Raw genomic sequence first — 14715 nt, forward strand, 5'->3', positions numbered from 1 at the left:
GTGCTCAATGGAAGGGTCTTTTCCCTCTTCCTGAAGGAGGCAGACCGAAGCAGATGGAATGGCATCCTTAGTGTTCAAGGCAACAATGTTCCTCCTTTTCCCAGTGAGCCCAGAGTAGGAGACTAGGATATTTTCTCACTTTACTCCCAGGCAGTAGACTGGTGCGTGATGGACAGGACAGGTCTGCAGACTGCCACACTGCAAGCAGCAGGCTAGATTAAAGAAAAGACAAGGGCCAAGGGCTGGAGGAGGTGTCACCTGCGTTGGAGAAAGGGGTGCACGAGTTCACAGAAAACCTTTACCATTTTTTGCAGAAATCCAGAGAAGGTTAGTAACTGTAACATGACTATATGCATTTTTTCGGGGAATCTCCAACACATCTGTGAGGGGTATTATCCCTCTTTTCCAGACGAGGCAACTGGCGCTCCGAAAAGCCCGGGGACCTGTCCGCCGTTTCACAGCTTCACGTCGTCCTAATGCCAGGTCCAGGATTCTATGCATCACGCCACGCTGCCACCCCAGCGCGGGCAGCGCGGCCACCGGTCCATTCAACCGCCGCAGCCGTCCGGCCCACGGCTTGGACAAGCCAGAGCAGGTCCCCGGAACCCCGCCAGGGGAGGAGCTGGGCAGCGCGTCCGCGCTGGGCAGCCCGAGCACACAGCCGCCTACCAGCCTTAAAACCAGGAGAGCGGGAACTACAACCCCCTCCGTACCCTCCCCCACGCCCTCGGGATTTGAAGTCAGGAGACTCCCCCGCCTCCCAACTCTGGGTTCTCAGCCAGTCAGAGGCCGCGGCAGCGCCGCGGTCACCATGGTTACTCTTTGTGGGAGGTGAATGGTGGAGGCGCTGGCGGGGACCGTCACTCAGCGCCAGGCTCCGCCCCCGGGATCCTCCCTCCCGGTCGCTCCTCCCCTTTCCTTCCTCGAGGGCCGCGCCTTGCTTTCCTTCCCCGGGCGCTGCGAGAAGTCGGAGCTGGAGCGGGTTTGGGAGCTCAAGCTGTGAGTAAACTGGGGCCCCCGAGTTGGAGCCCGGAGCCAGAACGGCGGCCGAGGCGGCTTCAGGTGAGCTTGGCCTCTGCGGGGGCAGGACGCTCCGCCCCGGGTTGGGTGTGTGTACGGGGTCGGGGGTTATGGGGCACCCCGGTGATGGGGGCTGCCGCCACTGGAGGGGGCGGAGGCCGGTCCGGGAAATCAAAATGGCTCCCGCGGCTCGGCTCCCCCTCCCCCCGCGGCCTCCTCCTGCCCTTCCCCTCCCCCCTCTCTCTTCTCCCCTTTCCCTTCCTGGGCTTCTTAGGCCCTGAACCCGGGGCGGGAAGCCCCGGCGCCTCCGCCTGGCCTTTGTGTGTGGCCGAGCCCCGAGCCGCCGGCCTTGGCGGCACAAAGACGCCCGCTCCGGCCCGGGTCCTGCGGCCCGCGCTCGGCCCCCGCCTTTCCCGCCCGCTCCCGCGCTGTGCTCGCTCCTCCCGGGCCCCGGGGGCCGAGGCGCCTGCCGCGGACCGGCTCTTTCCTAGCTAATCCCCCTCTTTCTTTTTTTCTTTTCCTACTTGCTCGTAGATCGATCTCTCTCATCTCGTCGCTCTTTGCCATCCCTCTTTCTTGCCCCCTCCCCTATATATATGTGCGTGTAGCCCACCTAGCCCAGCCGAGAAGGCCCCTCCTCGTAGCCGAGGCGCACGGCGGCGCCACTTTCAAATGGATCCCCGGGGCCGCCTCCGCGGCCGAACCAACTTCCCGCTGTGGAGGAGGAAGCGTACTTTGAGTAATGGAAAGTCACTTCTACCAACCATTGTAACTCCATCCAGAGCCGCTGGTGACGTCTTAAATCGCTAGTGCCAAGGTCGAGTTGGTTTATTAGCGTTGCGAGATTTCTTCCCAAAATGCAACGAATGACTCGTGGAAATACGTGATTGAGGGGAGTGGGGTGGGGAGATGTGGAGGGGTGATGATGGTGGTGGTGGTGGTGGTGGAGGTGGAGGGAGAGGGTGGTGGTTGTGGATGGAGGGTGGTGGTGGTGAGAGTGCCTAAGGTGATTGGTTTTCTTTCATCTGTTGACCCTTTCCAGGTTCCCCAAACCCTTTTTGACTTCTCAGCAATAATCGTAATAGCTGGCATTTATAGCAGGCTTTAAAGTTTGCAAAGAAGGAAAGGTTTTGAAGTGTTAAAAAAGAAAAGTTATATTGGATGTTGCTAATCTCACATTCTAGGTGCCACAGGCAAAATCCTGGTATATTTCATCATTCTGTCAGTCCTTCAATGAATTTTATTAATTGGCACAGGAGTTTTTAGCCTTTATTTGGTCAATGAAAGGTATTGTATCATTTCTTGTGAAGTCAAGATAATACTTTGAAAAAAAAAAAAACAACCTTTTTGTTCCTCACAGCAGCTTTCTGTGAGTAAAGGAGGTGCTGCCACTGGGAAGCTGAAACACTTGGCCTATTGACTCAGATGGGCTTGGGGAAAAAGAAATTATCAAATCGGGACCAGAAATGGGAAGGCTGCTTCTAGGATAAGATGGTAGTTTTATTCATAACTCTCTAATACTCAGACCCTGCTGAAATTGACAGTGAAACCCACCAATCCTAAAAATAGCTTATTTGATGGTTAATTGGGGACCTATATGGACTATATTACACAACTGACTTGGATTTTAAACACTGACTTGTATATGTCATCCTACCAATCCTTCTATTCATCAAAAAAATGCCATTATGTAAGTTTTCTTCCTTGAATTCCTTGCAGAGAAAGAAATGGGTAATGTTTGCGGTGGGAAACTTGAATTTCATCTTAGCAGCACTTAGCAAAACCTCACATGGTGTGGACTGTTGCCTCTTTATTTTAGCCACTCTTTTTTAAAAGTATAAGTGATAAAACATCTTAAATTTATGGAGAATGATGATCAACCATGAAACATTTTAGTAAAAGGCGTGGCTTGCTTTCAGATGGTGACATGGTGAGTGTTCAGTTTGAGTGTTTTTAAATTTTGCTTTAAAAAAAAAAGAATTAATTACTTGAAATTTTATGGAACAGTTCTCCTTCCCCATCCTACAGTAGGAAGCAATTGCACTGTTACTATTGTGTTAGTATATATGTGGAAGTACAGATTCCACCATGAGTGGTTGAAAAATCTAGTGCTTGTACCTACTACTTCCCTTTCAGTCTTGTTTAAGCTGACCAGTCAAATGGAGACTGACGACAGGGAGGGAAATAGGATGTGGGAAGAGGACAGTTCTCACAAACATTTACTGGTAAGTAAACTTTATCTTTATTGGTCTCCACTTGCCTTGTCCTACTGTAGAAACATGTAGAAAGAGTAATTAGTGAGAGTAGGAAATTTTCCAGAAAATGGCAGTAAGGTAAATTTTCCCACTGCTTTTCTGACTAAAATGAAAGACTTAAAGGAGAAATCATCAGTCTATTGTAGTGTGTCCCAGAAAAGTATTAGACCAAAAAGAAGTTTTCTGAGTGTCACAACCAGTAGATGGATAGGTTTTTCTTTTTCTGGGAAAGTTAGACTAGTGGGAATAAATTACCATACTTTAAAAACAGGTGTGGAAACTCCCAACACCAATAGAGTCAGTAGCTTCTTTTCAATTTTAAAGTCTCGGAAAGTTCTGTAGGGCACTGAGATGTTAAGTGATTTCCTCAGAATTATACGGTCAATATGTGTCAAACAGAGGTGGAACCCTGAGTCTTAGCTTTAAAGCCCATAGTTCCTCTATACCATTGTGCCGCATTGCCCCTCAGAGGTTAAAAAAAATTTTTTTATATTAGCTATATTTTTTTGTTTTATAATTTGTTTTGCTGACAGTTACTATCAACATTACTTTTAAGATGTAGCACTGAAATCAACATTTATTTACATGATCTTATATTTAGAGAAAAACTAGAAGCCTCTAGTGTCACATGTGGGAGAAGCTGGGGGGATTAATTCAGTTGCTGTGATTTTTCTTATTTTGATAAAAGAGTGGTAAGTTTTGTCATTTTCCAGATAATATTGCATTTGCCTCAACTTTCAGTAAAAATATGCTTATTAAGTGGGTTCTATTTCAACCTTTATCCTATTAAATGAGTAAATGAATTTTCATTTCTTGGTAAGTAACCAGAGTGGTTGGATCTTTTAAGACTCTATTATGATTTACTTGCAAAATTCAAGTTCAGAAATCAGATACTGGTGTTTCAGTAGGTCAACCATCATTAGTATAGGTAATCCAAAAGCTAGTAGCTTTTGATTTGGGAGTATTTTAAGTCATGTTTTATTTAGGGAAAAAAAAAAAAGCCTTAATTCCTGATATCAATTGATAGACAACCTATAGCTATGGATCAACATCCCACAAGTGGCTAACTCACCTTTTTTATGGCTAGTGATTGTTGCTTGGATTCTACCTCTGGAGTAGATTTTTGAGAATAAAATGCCACTTAAATAATATTAATATGAGATAATAATTGTAAAATGCTTGGACATAGCGTCTAGCACATAGTTAGTGCTATAAAATAAGCATTAGCTATTGCTGTAAACAAATAAGACATAGCCCCTTCGTGGAGTTTAGGTAGAATGTGATATAGAGTATTATGGATTCAAAGCAAATAATGTAAGATTTTTTCACTTCTCTATGTACATCCCTTTTTAATCATGTAATCAGCTGCTAGTCTTCATGCTGCTTTTCCCCTCTCCCCTCTTCAGTACCCTACCCAGGCCTGCCCTAGCTTCCCCAAGTAATCCTTGCTACAAAGATACAAACTTCAACCCCCAAAACAATTCTTATTTTTGTAAGTTTCTAAGTTTTCTCAGGTAAGTATTAGGAAAGAGTCTGAACTAAGACATAGTAAAGTGTGAATGAAAAATCCTCAACCACCCCATCAATACCACATCTTCATTTATTAAAAAGACTGCTCCAACTGATAGAATTTCAGACAGTGACAAGGTGTAAAGAAAAATTCGGGAAGTATATGAGGAACTAATTACCAGACTTTATAAATGATATATACATTGGATCACCTAGTACATATCTCTATTTTTTTATATGACCTTTGGATGCATACATAGATGTTGAATGTATATTATACAGTATATATGGATTTTGGGTTCATAATAGTATATAGGTACTTGGAACTATCTGATAGTGTTTTTTGTTTGTTTTTAGTAGACTTAAAATACAGTTCCATATTTCATTTTTAGTGCACAAATATGGTTAAAACATTTTTTCAATAAAGCAGGATTTAGAGTACACAGAAGCAAAAATCAATTTCTTGTTTTCACATTTTAAGCTAAAGCAGTTATTGTCTTTTCTTGATTAATATTTAAAACAATTTGGTGTGAGAAGGATTGTACTTGTACAAGTAAAACCAAGATAAAAGCTAGATTGAGTTTCTAGGAAGGCTCCCTTTTAGCTCTGGGATTCAGCTACTATCATCTAAACACTATTAGCTATAAACTTTTGTCTTCATTGGATTATCTGGATAGCAGCAATGACTATAGGTAATCAACTTACTATTTACTGTAGAGTGCTACCTATATTTCTGATCTGAAATTTTCTTACTAAAGACCTTTGCATTTTAACAGCTTGGCTTTCAGAAATTCACAAGCTCCTCTTCAGTGTGCTTGGTGTAATAAAAAGAAACACCTATGGACTCTTGCTTATTCTAAAGCAGAGATGTCAAACTTGCTACCTTCAAAACTCCTCCATTGTCCAAGTGAGGTCTGAATCAGATTAAAATGTAATTGAGAAATATTTTAGCAAAATAAAAATGCAGTTCAACAGAGATTATGTTAATTTGTTTTCTAAGTCACTATGCCCCCTGCAAGGATTATCTGAGTTTGATACCAATGTTTCTGAATTACTCACTAGTCAACTATTCATTTTTAAGTTGATTTGTCATGTTCCAAGCCTTAGTGTTGTAAAATGTTTCTGATAACCATTATTTTTAATCATTTTAAAATACTACAAATGGCTACATTTTTATCTCATTCAAATTTTTATATTTTTTGTTATTTAAGTGAGCAGAGGACTCAGTCACTTAAGTATGCCTAGCAATCTAAGGGAATTGAAGGGGAAAATGCTCATTTCTAAATCAATAGGGAAATGTTGGATTTGGAGCCAGAGGACCTGGTGTTCACTGATAGTCCCTGTTACTACCTATTGGACTTCCAAGGTCACCCATAAGTTCTAGTCTGCCCTAGTTTCTTTTAAAAAGGGAGTTGGACTAGGTGATCTCTTAACATCCCTATCACATCTAAGTCTGATCCTGGAAAGTAGAACCTTTGTTTAGAACAATGATTGCTGCTTAATGGTTTTTTTTCCTATTTTAAATGTGGTAATTCTAAAAGTTAAGAGAGGCTGTATGACTTAGTAGATAGTTTGCGCTGGCCTTACAGTCCAGTACTGTCTCAGACATATGTGGACCACGTAATTGTGGGCAAATCACTTAACCTTTCAGTGCTCCATCAAGTCTCTAGGACACAGGCCAAATAGCTATTGATCTGTAGTCTGCATTGGTAATACTTAACAAGGAGGTCCCTCCTGACACTGATAACATTACAGGTCTGGTCAAAGAGGAAAAATGGAAAAAGTGATTAGCTAGAAAATTCAGAACTTGTCAGCAGAATGAAGCCTGTTTATTCATATGGTAGGCATTACTCTTAACATAATGACAGTTTTAAGAGATAAGAAACAGGCATAAGCATACACGTAGACACAAAAAATAGTTTTGCCCTCTTCAGAAATCATTTTTGGAGGTTGTGTACTTGAATACTTCTAGAATGTTGTCTTTGCTTAAAATATTTTGGAATTGGCTTCAGTGCCTGCAGTACATTCCACTCCCACTGGTAGCAAAGCCTTGTTCTTTGAAAGTGAGTGAGTGAATAGCACTACTGTTTTTACTTTTGATCAGCAACATCCATAGTATACAGGAAAGTGCTGAAGCAAGATTTAAGTTCAGATTTTGATTCTTATTAGCATATTATGATCATGTGAATCTCTGAGCTTGTTTCCTTGTTTGTAAAATGGTAATGATAGGTGTACACGCTAGTCATAGGCTGTATGTTAAGCACTTTATAAAATTTAAAGTACTACATAAAATGAGGTGTAATAGTAGTGAGTGTAGCTAACACTGTGTGCCAGGTACCATGATATCAGTTGATCTTCATTTTACTGATGAGGAAACTGAGGCAAAGAGAGGTTAAGTGATTTTCCCAGGGTTAGAGTATCTTGAGGCTGGATCTGATCACAGGTCTTCCTGACTGTAAGCCCAGTGTTCTACCTACCTAGTTGTTGTCCCTCCTTATTATAAAAGTAAAGACTTAATTTTCTTATGCAGCTTTTTAAATTGGCTCTGCTAGTAATTCCAAAAGAATTTGATATTTAAAATCAATGAGCTTCACTTACCTAATAGCTGCTATGTAATATTTTAAGATTTTCAAGATTTTTTATACATTTTATCTTGTTTGAGCCTCACAACAACCTGTAAGGTATTTACAGTTGTTATTCTCATTTTTATACTGCAGGTACAATTACACCCCATTTTTTAATGAGAAAATTGAAGTTTGTAGAGGTTGTGACTTGCAGGTGATCACACAGTGTCACAAGTGGGATTTGAAGGCAGTTCTTCTGACTTCCACTGTGCTTGTTGTTTCCTGTACATGGCCTCAGTTAGGTAAAAAGAAGTATTCTTTTATATGCTAAGTATTAAATTAGGTACTTAGATAAAAAGTTGAGATAAGACAATTCTTGTCTTTTAGGAGCTTAAAATCTAGTAGGCTTTGGGGGGAGGAGGGGTGTTTTGGGTTTTTGAGGCAATTTGGGTAAAGTGACTTGCCCAGGCTCATATAACTAGTAAACATCTGAGGTCAGAATCGAAAATTCCGAACTCAGGTCTTCCTGACTCCAGGGCCAGTGTTCTATTCCCCTGGGCCTCCTAGCTGCCCCATACACTTTGTGAAACAGACAACAGCTTGTTTTTCCTAGAATTGATGCTGGCTATCTGATTTTTTTAATGGTTGAAAACTTACCTTAGTATACATAGTAGAAAGGTAAAGTTAATTCTCCTTGTAGATCCAGTAAATGATTTTTGTTGATCAAGTCATTTTTTAAAAGAAGATAATTTTTACATAAAGGAAAATAATACCCCCGTAGTAGATTTCACTTTTTAAAATTAGAAATGGCCCTGTGCAATTAGGTTTTAAGGTAATGAATTTATATAGGTAGATAATCTATTTAAAAACATGCCATACAGTAGGTCTTGAGTGTAGTAAGCAATTTATATGTAGATATACATATTTAATATATCTTCTAAACATTCTAGTTAAAATTTTATGACTGCTCATGAGATTTGTCATTTCATAACTATTTCTTACCCAGCTGTTTGGGTGATCTGATTTGCAACCAAAATAATACACAGTAGGTAGATGCTTAAGTGGAGAAGACAGCAAGAAATCTCTGCTAAATTCAGGGCTTGCTATTCTAGTAATTCATAATCTCATTAGAGTTTAATTTGTTTGATTTCATTGTGACTTGGGGGGAAGAATTTAAATAAAATTCATTTGTCATAATTTAAGTCACTTTATGAAGACTAATCGTTTTTATTAACAAAAAGTGCTTTTGATAAATTATGATTGGAGCTTTCATAACTATAAATCTGTAAATCTCATTCTTTTAGAGAATTTAACTAATGTACAATTTAAGTATATCAGTAGATCTATGATATTATTTTGGTTACTCCACTGGGACAAATGGCAACCCTACCATGTCTTCTAATTCATAATTCTAATCCATCTATCTCCCATAAATCCTACAAAGAGTTTTGCTGATGGTCTTCTTTTCAATCTTTTTCACGTTATGTAGATATAGTGTCCTGTCTTTTATCCCTCATTCTCTCCATATGATTAACCATTCCCCTTTTTGATCTTACAGTTTCTAGATTTAAAAAATAGCTTAAAGCATTGGATTATTTTTCTTTCAAAAAAAATTTTTTTTAACTACATTAAAAAACAATTGTTTGTCAGTGGTCAGTGAAGTAATTTTGAAGTAACTGGGGGAGAGAAAGAGGGTAAAGCCTTTCCAGCTTAATAATTTCATTTCAATTCATAAATGTTTTAAAATCACACATAGTGTAAAGCCACTGGGGATGTAAAGACAGTGAGCATGGGGTATATATCATGTCAGATAAATGAAGGTAATTTGAAATGGGAAATTGTGCATATTTGTGCCATTAGTGTATTAGGTAAATAAAAGTATATGTGAATGCTAAGAAACATTCTGTTTAAAAGAAAAAAATAGATATAAACTTTCCTATGTTACAAGTGTGTATAATTGACTTTAATTAAAAAAAAAATTTAAACAAGTATTTTTAAATTCAGTGTATGACTTAAAGCAGTATGCATGTAGTGCTCTTTTTATTCATAGACTAGGAACAATTAGCATAGCACTTTTATTTTTAAATTCCTAAATGATTCTTCAATTTAGAATTCAGTGAGAGAAAATATATTTTTCTGTTCATGCAGGAGAAAAGTTGTTCTTCATAACTGAATTGGTAAGTCTTGAGTTCTTACAGCAGCATCCACCAACTTTATTAAAAATTTCATTGTACGTTTTTCTTGAATAATGAGTTAGTTATTGAGTAATGTGATTGCTATTGTGGAAAAAATATTGTAATTATTAGGAAAGAGGGATGATTAAAAATGTATTCTGTCTAAAAATTTTTTATCATTTTTTATATTCCCAGATCCTTAAATCCTGAGTTTTAATATAAATTAAAATTATTTTAAGGTATTTTTAATCACTATAATCCATTCCAACAGTCTTTTTCTCTCTGAAAAGTGTTTATATAGAAAATAAATACTTGCTTAAGCATATTCACATGTGTAATAGTTATCCATGTTGTTGCTAATATATTTTGGTGAATTTTATCTCATAGCTGAGATTGTTAGTTGAGGTTTTATTTCATGAGATGTCATTGTGTTAGTGAACACTGGTTTGGAGAATATTGACCTTTAAAGTCATGTCAGTGGCCTTTATTTTGTTGTTTGATGACCTGGTTTCAAATATTAAATATGTGAATTGAGACTACCTGTAGAGATGGAGCTTTGAAGGAAATATTTCTTTTAGTAGATTTTAACATACTTTAATTCTAAAGAAAAAAATTGGGTATTTTTGTATAACATGCTTATTAATATCTTAAGGTTGATGTACACATGGTTAACTTGTTAATATAGAATGTTTCTTCAAGGATTAATTGCACAGTAGCAAGCAAAACTAATAAGGTAAGGAGAGGACATCAGTTTGGAGGGCTTGTTTATACTTCATTTTGGAGTAGGTAGAAGAGCTGAAAACACTTGTAAAATTTTTTCTAGAGTTAGTTACAATGTTTTATCTGTTTTTTCTGTCCTTCCTGTAGTATTTACTCTTATTCCTTCAAACATTTATTGAATGCTTACTGTGTGCAAAGTGCTGTGGAGAATATATAGATGAATCAGGCAAATTTCTGAACCTCACATGAAGAACTGGCCATAACTTTTTCAAAATGCAAATGACACGTTTTTAAATGCCTAGTTAATTTTGTTCTCTTCCTACCAAGGTAGGTGTTGCATTGCCCCTTCAAGAATGTTTGTTTAATTATAGTTGCCATAGAGAAAAGAAAGGGGCTTTCAATGGCAGGAATCAGACATAACTGTAATTTAAGCAGCTTGTATTCCTATTAAGCAGGCAGTACTCCTATTGGGCATCTTGTAATGGTGTTTCTAGGTAGAGTTGATTGTGAAATGGGTAAGGATGCTTAAGGATGGAAGGCCTTTAAATTAATTGCCCAGTTTTCAAATTTGAAGAAGTAGCATTTTACAGAGGAAAATGGCATAGTGAAAAAAGCATTGGGATTTAAGTCTAAGGACTTGGGTTCAAGATCTGGTCTGTTGCAACCTCTCTGTAACCTCAGGCAAGACACTCAGTATTTCTGTGCCTCTTTAAAATGAAGGGTTTGGATGAAATAATCTGAGACCTTTTCTATCTCTAAATCCTACTCTAATCTTTGAAGTAGTATTTTGATTAGATTGGAAAGGGGATGATGACAAGAATGTGGGAGGTAGTTAAATTGGGAAGGCACTCTACACTACCACTTTATTCTAATTTATGTGAGAGATGATTTTAACTTAATGGCTAGGAGCAGAGCAGAATATGTGAAGAAGGAAGAATGAAGTAAGTTAAATTCCAAGTGTTGATTTCAAAGTTTATGTAGGAGATGAGCAGGAATCTAAATTCTTAATAGTTTGGAGTTTAATCATTTGCAAGGATAAAAGAAGTACAGTTTGAGAATTGATGTTCAATCACAACACGCTTATCTTTTAGTAAGAAACTTGCAGTCTCTGGTGGTCTGCAAAAAGCAGAATGTTATAACTTCCTAGCAGTATGTGGTAAATTAACAAAAAGATACTTCCAAATGTAGATGTTTGCCTCAGAACTCAAATATCTGTGGGTATCTAGTAGAAGCTCATCTCGAAGCAAGAGCACAAACTTAATTGTCAGAATTTTCATTACAGGTAGTTCCTGGTTTGTTTGTTTTTTTTGATTCACCATATTGTAAGCTTTGGTCTTTAATTAAGCCATTACTTGGCCTCATTTTTAAAAACACTGGTTTGTTAAAGAATATATTGTGATATGTTTGGGTGTTTTCTTAATAAGCATTTGTAATATAAATTTCATGTTTTAAAATTCAACACTGTGTAGTCATTCTAGTAGCACTATATGAAAATAAAATGGTATTTCCTTAATCTTATAGTTTGAGAGTGACAGCTTGGTGTAAGTGAATATTGTTGGAGTTGGAGTCGGAGTCAGGAAGACCTGGGTTCAAATTCTGCCTCAGACAGTCACCTCTGTGACCATGAGAAAGTCACTTAACTTGAGCCTTGATCAAGTCTGTAAGATTTAGATATAGGTGGGTTGTGATCTATGGCGGAAGAAATTACAAGGCATTGATTTATTCAAGCTAGTTTTTTAAAGATCATTTTTAAATGGTTTAAATTTATTTTACAAATAGACATGGGTAACATTTTTTTTTAATTTCCTTGTTAGATAACTGGATAAATTGACGTAAGGATACAAATGTTAGAACTGGGAAGGCAGAGGCCTGTTGCCACTTCATTAAATACTCTGCACAATATGCCTTTTGTTAGAGATGGCTTTGTGGGTTAAAGTCAGTTCTTAGTTGTATAAACAAGTCATTTAAATCATAACAGTTTCTTTATGCTTATTTGTGGTGCTAGTTATTTAGATTTAGTGCTCATTTCTAAGCAACAACTCTGTAATCTTAATGATACAGATTTAACAGGCTGTCCAAAAGTGAGTTATATTCCAAAATACATAGCTCTCCAAAGCAAGTCTAAAAGCATTAGACAGCCATGATTCTATATAAGCAATATAAAAAAGTCAACTGTGATTTATTTGTCCTATTGTACAAACGTAGGCATTAAGGAGGAAATGGAAGTTTCAAAAATAATTTGGTAAATACCTGTAAGTAGAATGGTAGATCCTTAATTTGGTTATCTGCATTTTAGTCCAAACTATTAAATCATCCTATACAAGTGTTATTTAGAAACTTAAGGCCCTGTTCACCTATACCTAGTCTCTAAATTTATCTTCTGTTATAAGTATAAACACCTCTCTTGACTTAGTTTTCTCTTGCTGTGTAATACATAAGAGACATACCTAGTTTGATCTTCAGTTTGAATATTGGTCCTGCTGTTTAATAACCTGCTATAGTTAAATTAGTTGAAGTTAAACCTACTTAACTGTGTCCTAAGTAGTAGTATTTTAGTATTGTGATTAACCCATCACTGGAGATCTTTAGCTTTGGCAAAATGCTTTATGTTTCCTATTCTGAGAGTTATGGGTTTGGTTTGTGGGTTTGTTTTTTTAATTCTGAAAACTGGACATTTTAAATTATGCTAAAATAATTTCTTTGGTTTCAACAGGACACAATGTTTGCAAGAGGAATAAAGAGAAAATGTTTTGATGGTGAAGAAGATATTGAAGGAACCCTGGCTGGTTTTAAGTCTGTTCCCTCATATAATCTTCAGCGGCAATCACTTTTAGACATGTCTCTGGTAAAACTTCAGTTGTGTCACATGCTTGTTGAACCCAATCTGTGTAGATCGGTTCTTATAGCAAATACTGTAAGGCAAATTCAAGAAGAAATGACCCAGGATGGAACTTGGCAAGTGATAAATGCTCAGAATACAGGACAAGCATCCCTTGATCGCTTAGTGTCATCAGATATCCTTTGTCGTTCAACAAAAGAACAAGGTGAAGGGAAACTTGTTCCAAGTTATAGTACTTTCTCAAAAGACTTTGAAGATATTCAGTCCCAAGATATTATTTCTGACCTGTCCACGGTTACATCAGTACAAGCTCCAAGAAATCCTCAAAGTAATGTTTGGGAAATGGAGAACCCTCAAGAAAATAGGGGAAACTTTCAGAAGTCACTTGATCAAATATTTGAAACATTGGAGAACAAAAATCCTAATTCTGTAGAAGACTTATTTTCAGATGTTGACAATTCTTACTATGATCTTGATACAGTATTAACAGGAATGATGAGCAACACAAAAATGGGACATTGTGACCTTGAGAGTTTTTCGTCTCAAACAACCACAAATTCTAACTCAAATTGTAAATCTGATATAAATGAGCTTGACCATATTGTGGAAATCCTTGTTGAATCTTGAAATGGTTAAATACAAAGCATGATTCTTTGAAGAAGTTGAGAACGTTTGAAAAATCAAGCCTTCAAATAGTTTACTATCAAATGTATATGTAATCTACATAAAAGCTAAAAAGCACTTCATTTTGTGAAATAGTGTTATCTTTAAAGCCAACATCCTATTTGCCTTTGACAATTTTGGTTTGTCCACTGAAATTTAAATATATACTCTTAACAGATAGTTGCAGGGTATGAAGCTTCCATGATTAGACTTAGTGTATTTACTTTTTCTTCCTCAAGGTAGAGGGGGAGACTGGTACAATGGGTTCTTGACTTTTTATTTAATTTTTTTTTTTTTTTTTTTTTTTTTTTTTTTTTTTAGGGCCTATACTTAAACTCCCAGTTGCCCTGATTCCTTTACCTTCCTTCCGCTACAGTCACCAGCCTTCAACTTTATTAGTCTAGATAGATTTTTTTTATCAGTTTCGTATGTTTTGCCTCTTAAAAATATATTTTTGAAATTTTTTATACTTTTTATCAGCGTTTAGATTTTCCAGCTATTTTCCTAAAAGTATATTTTTTCTATAAATGTCCTTTCTGCTGCTACTTCAGTAACTTTTTCATAGCATAAACACTTGGAATTGGTGTTTTTCTGTTAAAATTTGAAAAGGATTTTCATTTTTCAAAATGAACTATATTGTATAGTTCAGTAAACTGTAAATATACAACATGCTTTAAAATGTAAGAGCTGTTTTTCATAATCGTAGTTCTTTATTAAAGTTGAGAAACTTGTATTGCTTTTTATACTGGAGCATTGTTAGAAGAAAAAAATGCTGATCATAGATACAATTCTATTAAAGCCTTGTTTCATGTTAATTCTGAATATAAATTATGTAGGGTTTTATTTATGTGTATTTATATGTAAATGTCATCACAATGAATTGTTTATCATTGAAGTCTAGGGTCAAATTTGTTTATGTGGGAAAACTCTTGCACTAATTAAGTAAAGTGTTATTGGGGCCTTTGAAGCTA

General features: G+C 37.2%; 1 protein-coding gene across 18 annotated transcripts; it reads left to right on the forward strand.

The window, feature by feature from the left end:
• Positions 1–867: 867 nt before the first annotated feature.
• CDCA4 (cell division cycle associated 4) lies at positions 868–14715 on the forward strand. 18 transcript variants are annotated; one of them, XM_072629852.1, is made up of 6 exons: positions 3112–3245; positions 7502–7650; positions 9497–9525; positions 10390–10569; positions 11764–11919; positions 12956–14715. In XM_072629852.1, exon 6 carries the CDS (start codon positions 12962–12964, stop codon positions 13706–13708), a length of 747 nt encoding a protein of 248 aa, XP_072485953.1. In that variant the 5' UTR covers positions 3112–3245; positions 7502–7650; positions 9497–9525; positions 10390–10569; positions 11764–11919; positions 12956–12961; the 3' UTR covers positions 13709–14715. The 18 variants fall into 18 exon arrangements, with proteins under 18 accessions (XP_072485947.1, XP_072485957.1, XP_072485948.1 ...); XM_072629854.1 differs by lacking the exon at positions 7502–7650 and having other exon boundaries at positions 3166–3245; XM_072629846.1 differs by lacking the exons at positions 7502–7650; positions 9497–9525; positions 10390–10569; positions 11764–11919 and adding exons at positions 868–1062; positions 1555–1837 and having other exon boundaries at positions 3157–3245.

Source organism: Notamacropus eugenii, chromosome 1, assembly GCF_028372415.1.
Source record: "Notamacropus eugenii isolate mMacEug1 chromosome 1, mMacEug1.pri_v2, whole genome shotgun sequence".
Taxonomy (NCBI): domain Eukaryota; kingdom Metazoa; phylum Chordata; class Mammalia; order Diprotodontia; family Macropodidae; genus Notamacropus; species Notamacropus eugenii.

What these genes read in the sequence shown, in the direction of transcription:
- CDCA4 (XM_072629842.1), top strand. Translation starts at nt 3,087, where the DNA reads ATGTGGAAGTACAGATTCCACCATGAGTGGTTGAAAAATCTAGTGCTT. An exon ending in GTTCTCACAAACATTTACTG is followed by an intron (nt 3,246 to 12,955) that starts GTAAGTAAACTT and finishes TGGTTTCAACAG; the next exon opens with GACACAATGTTTGCAAGAGG.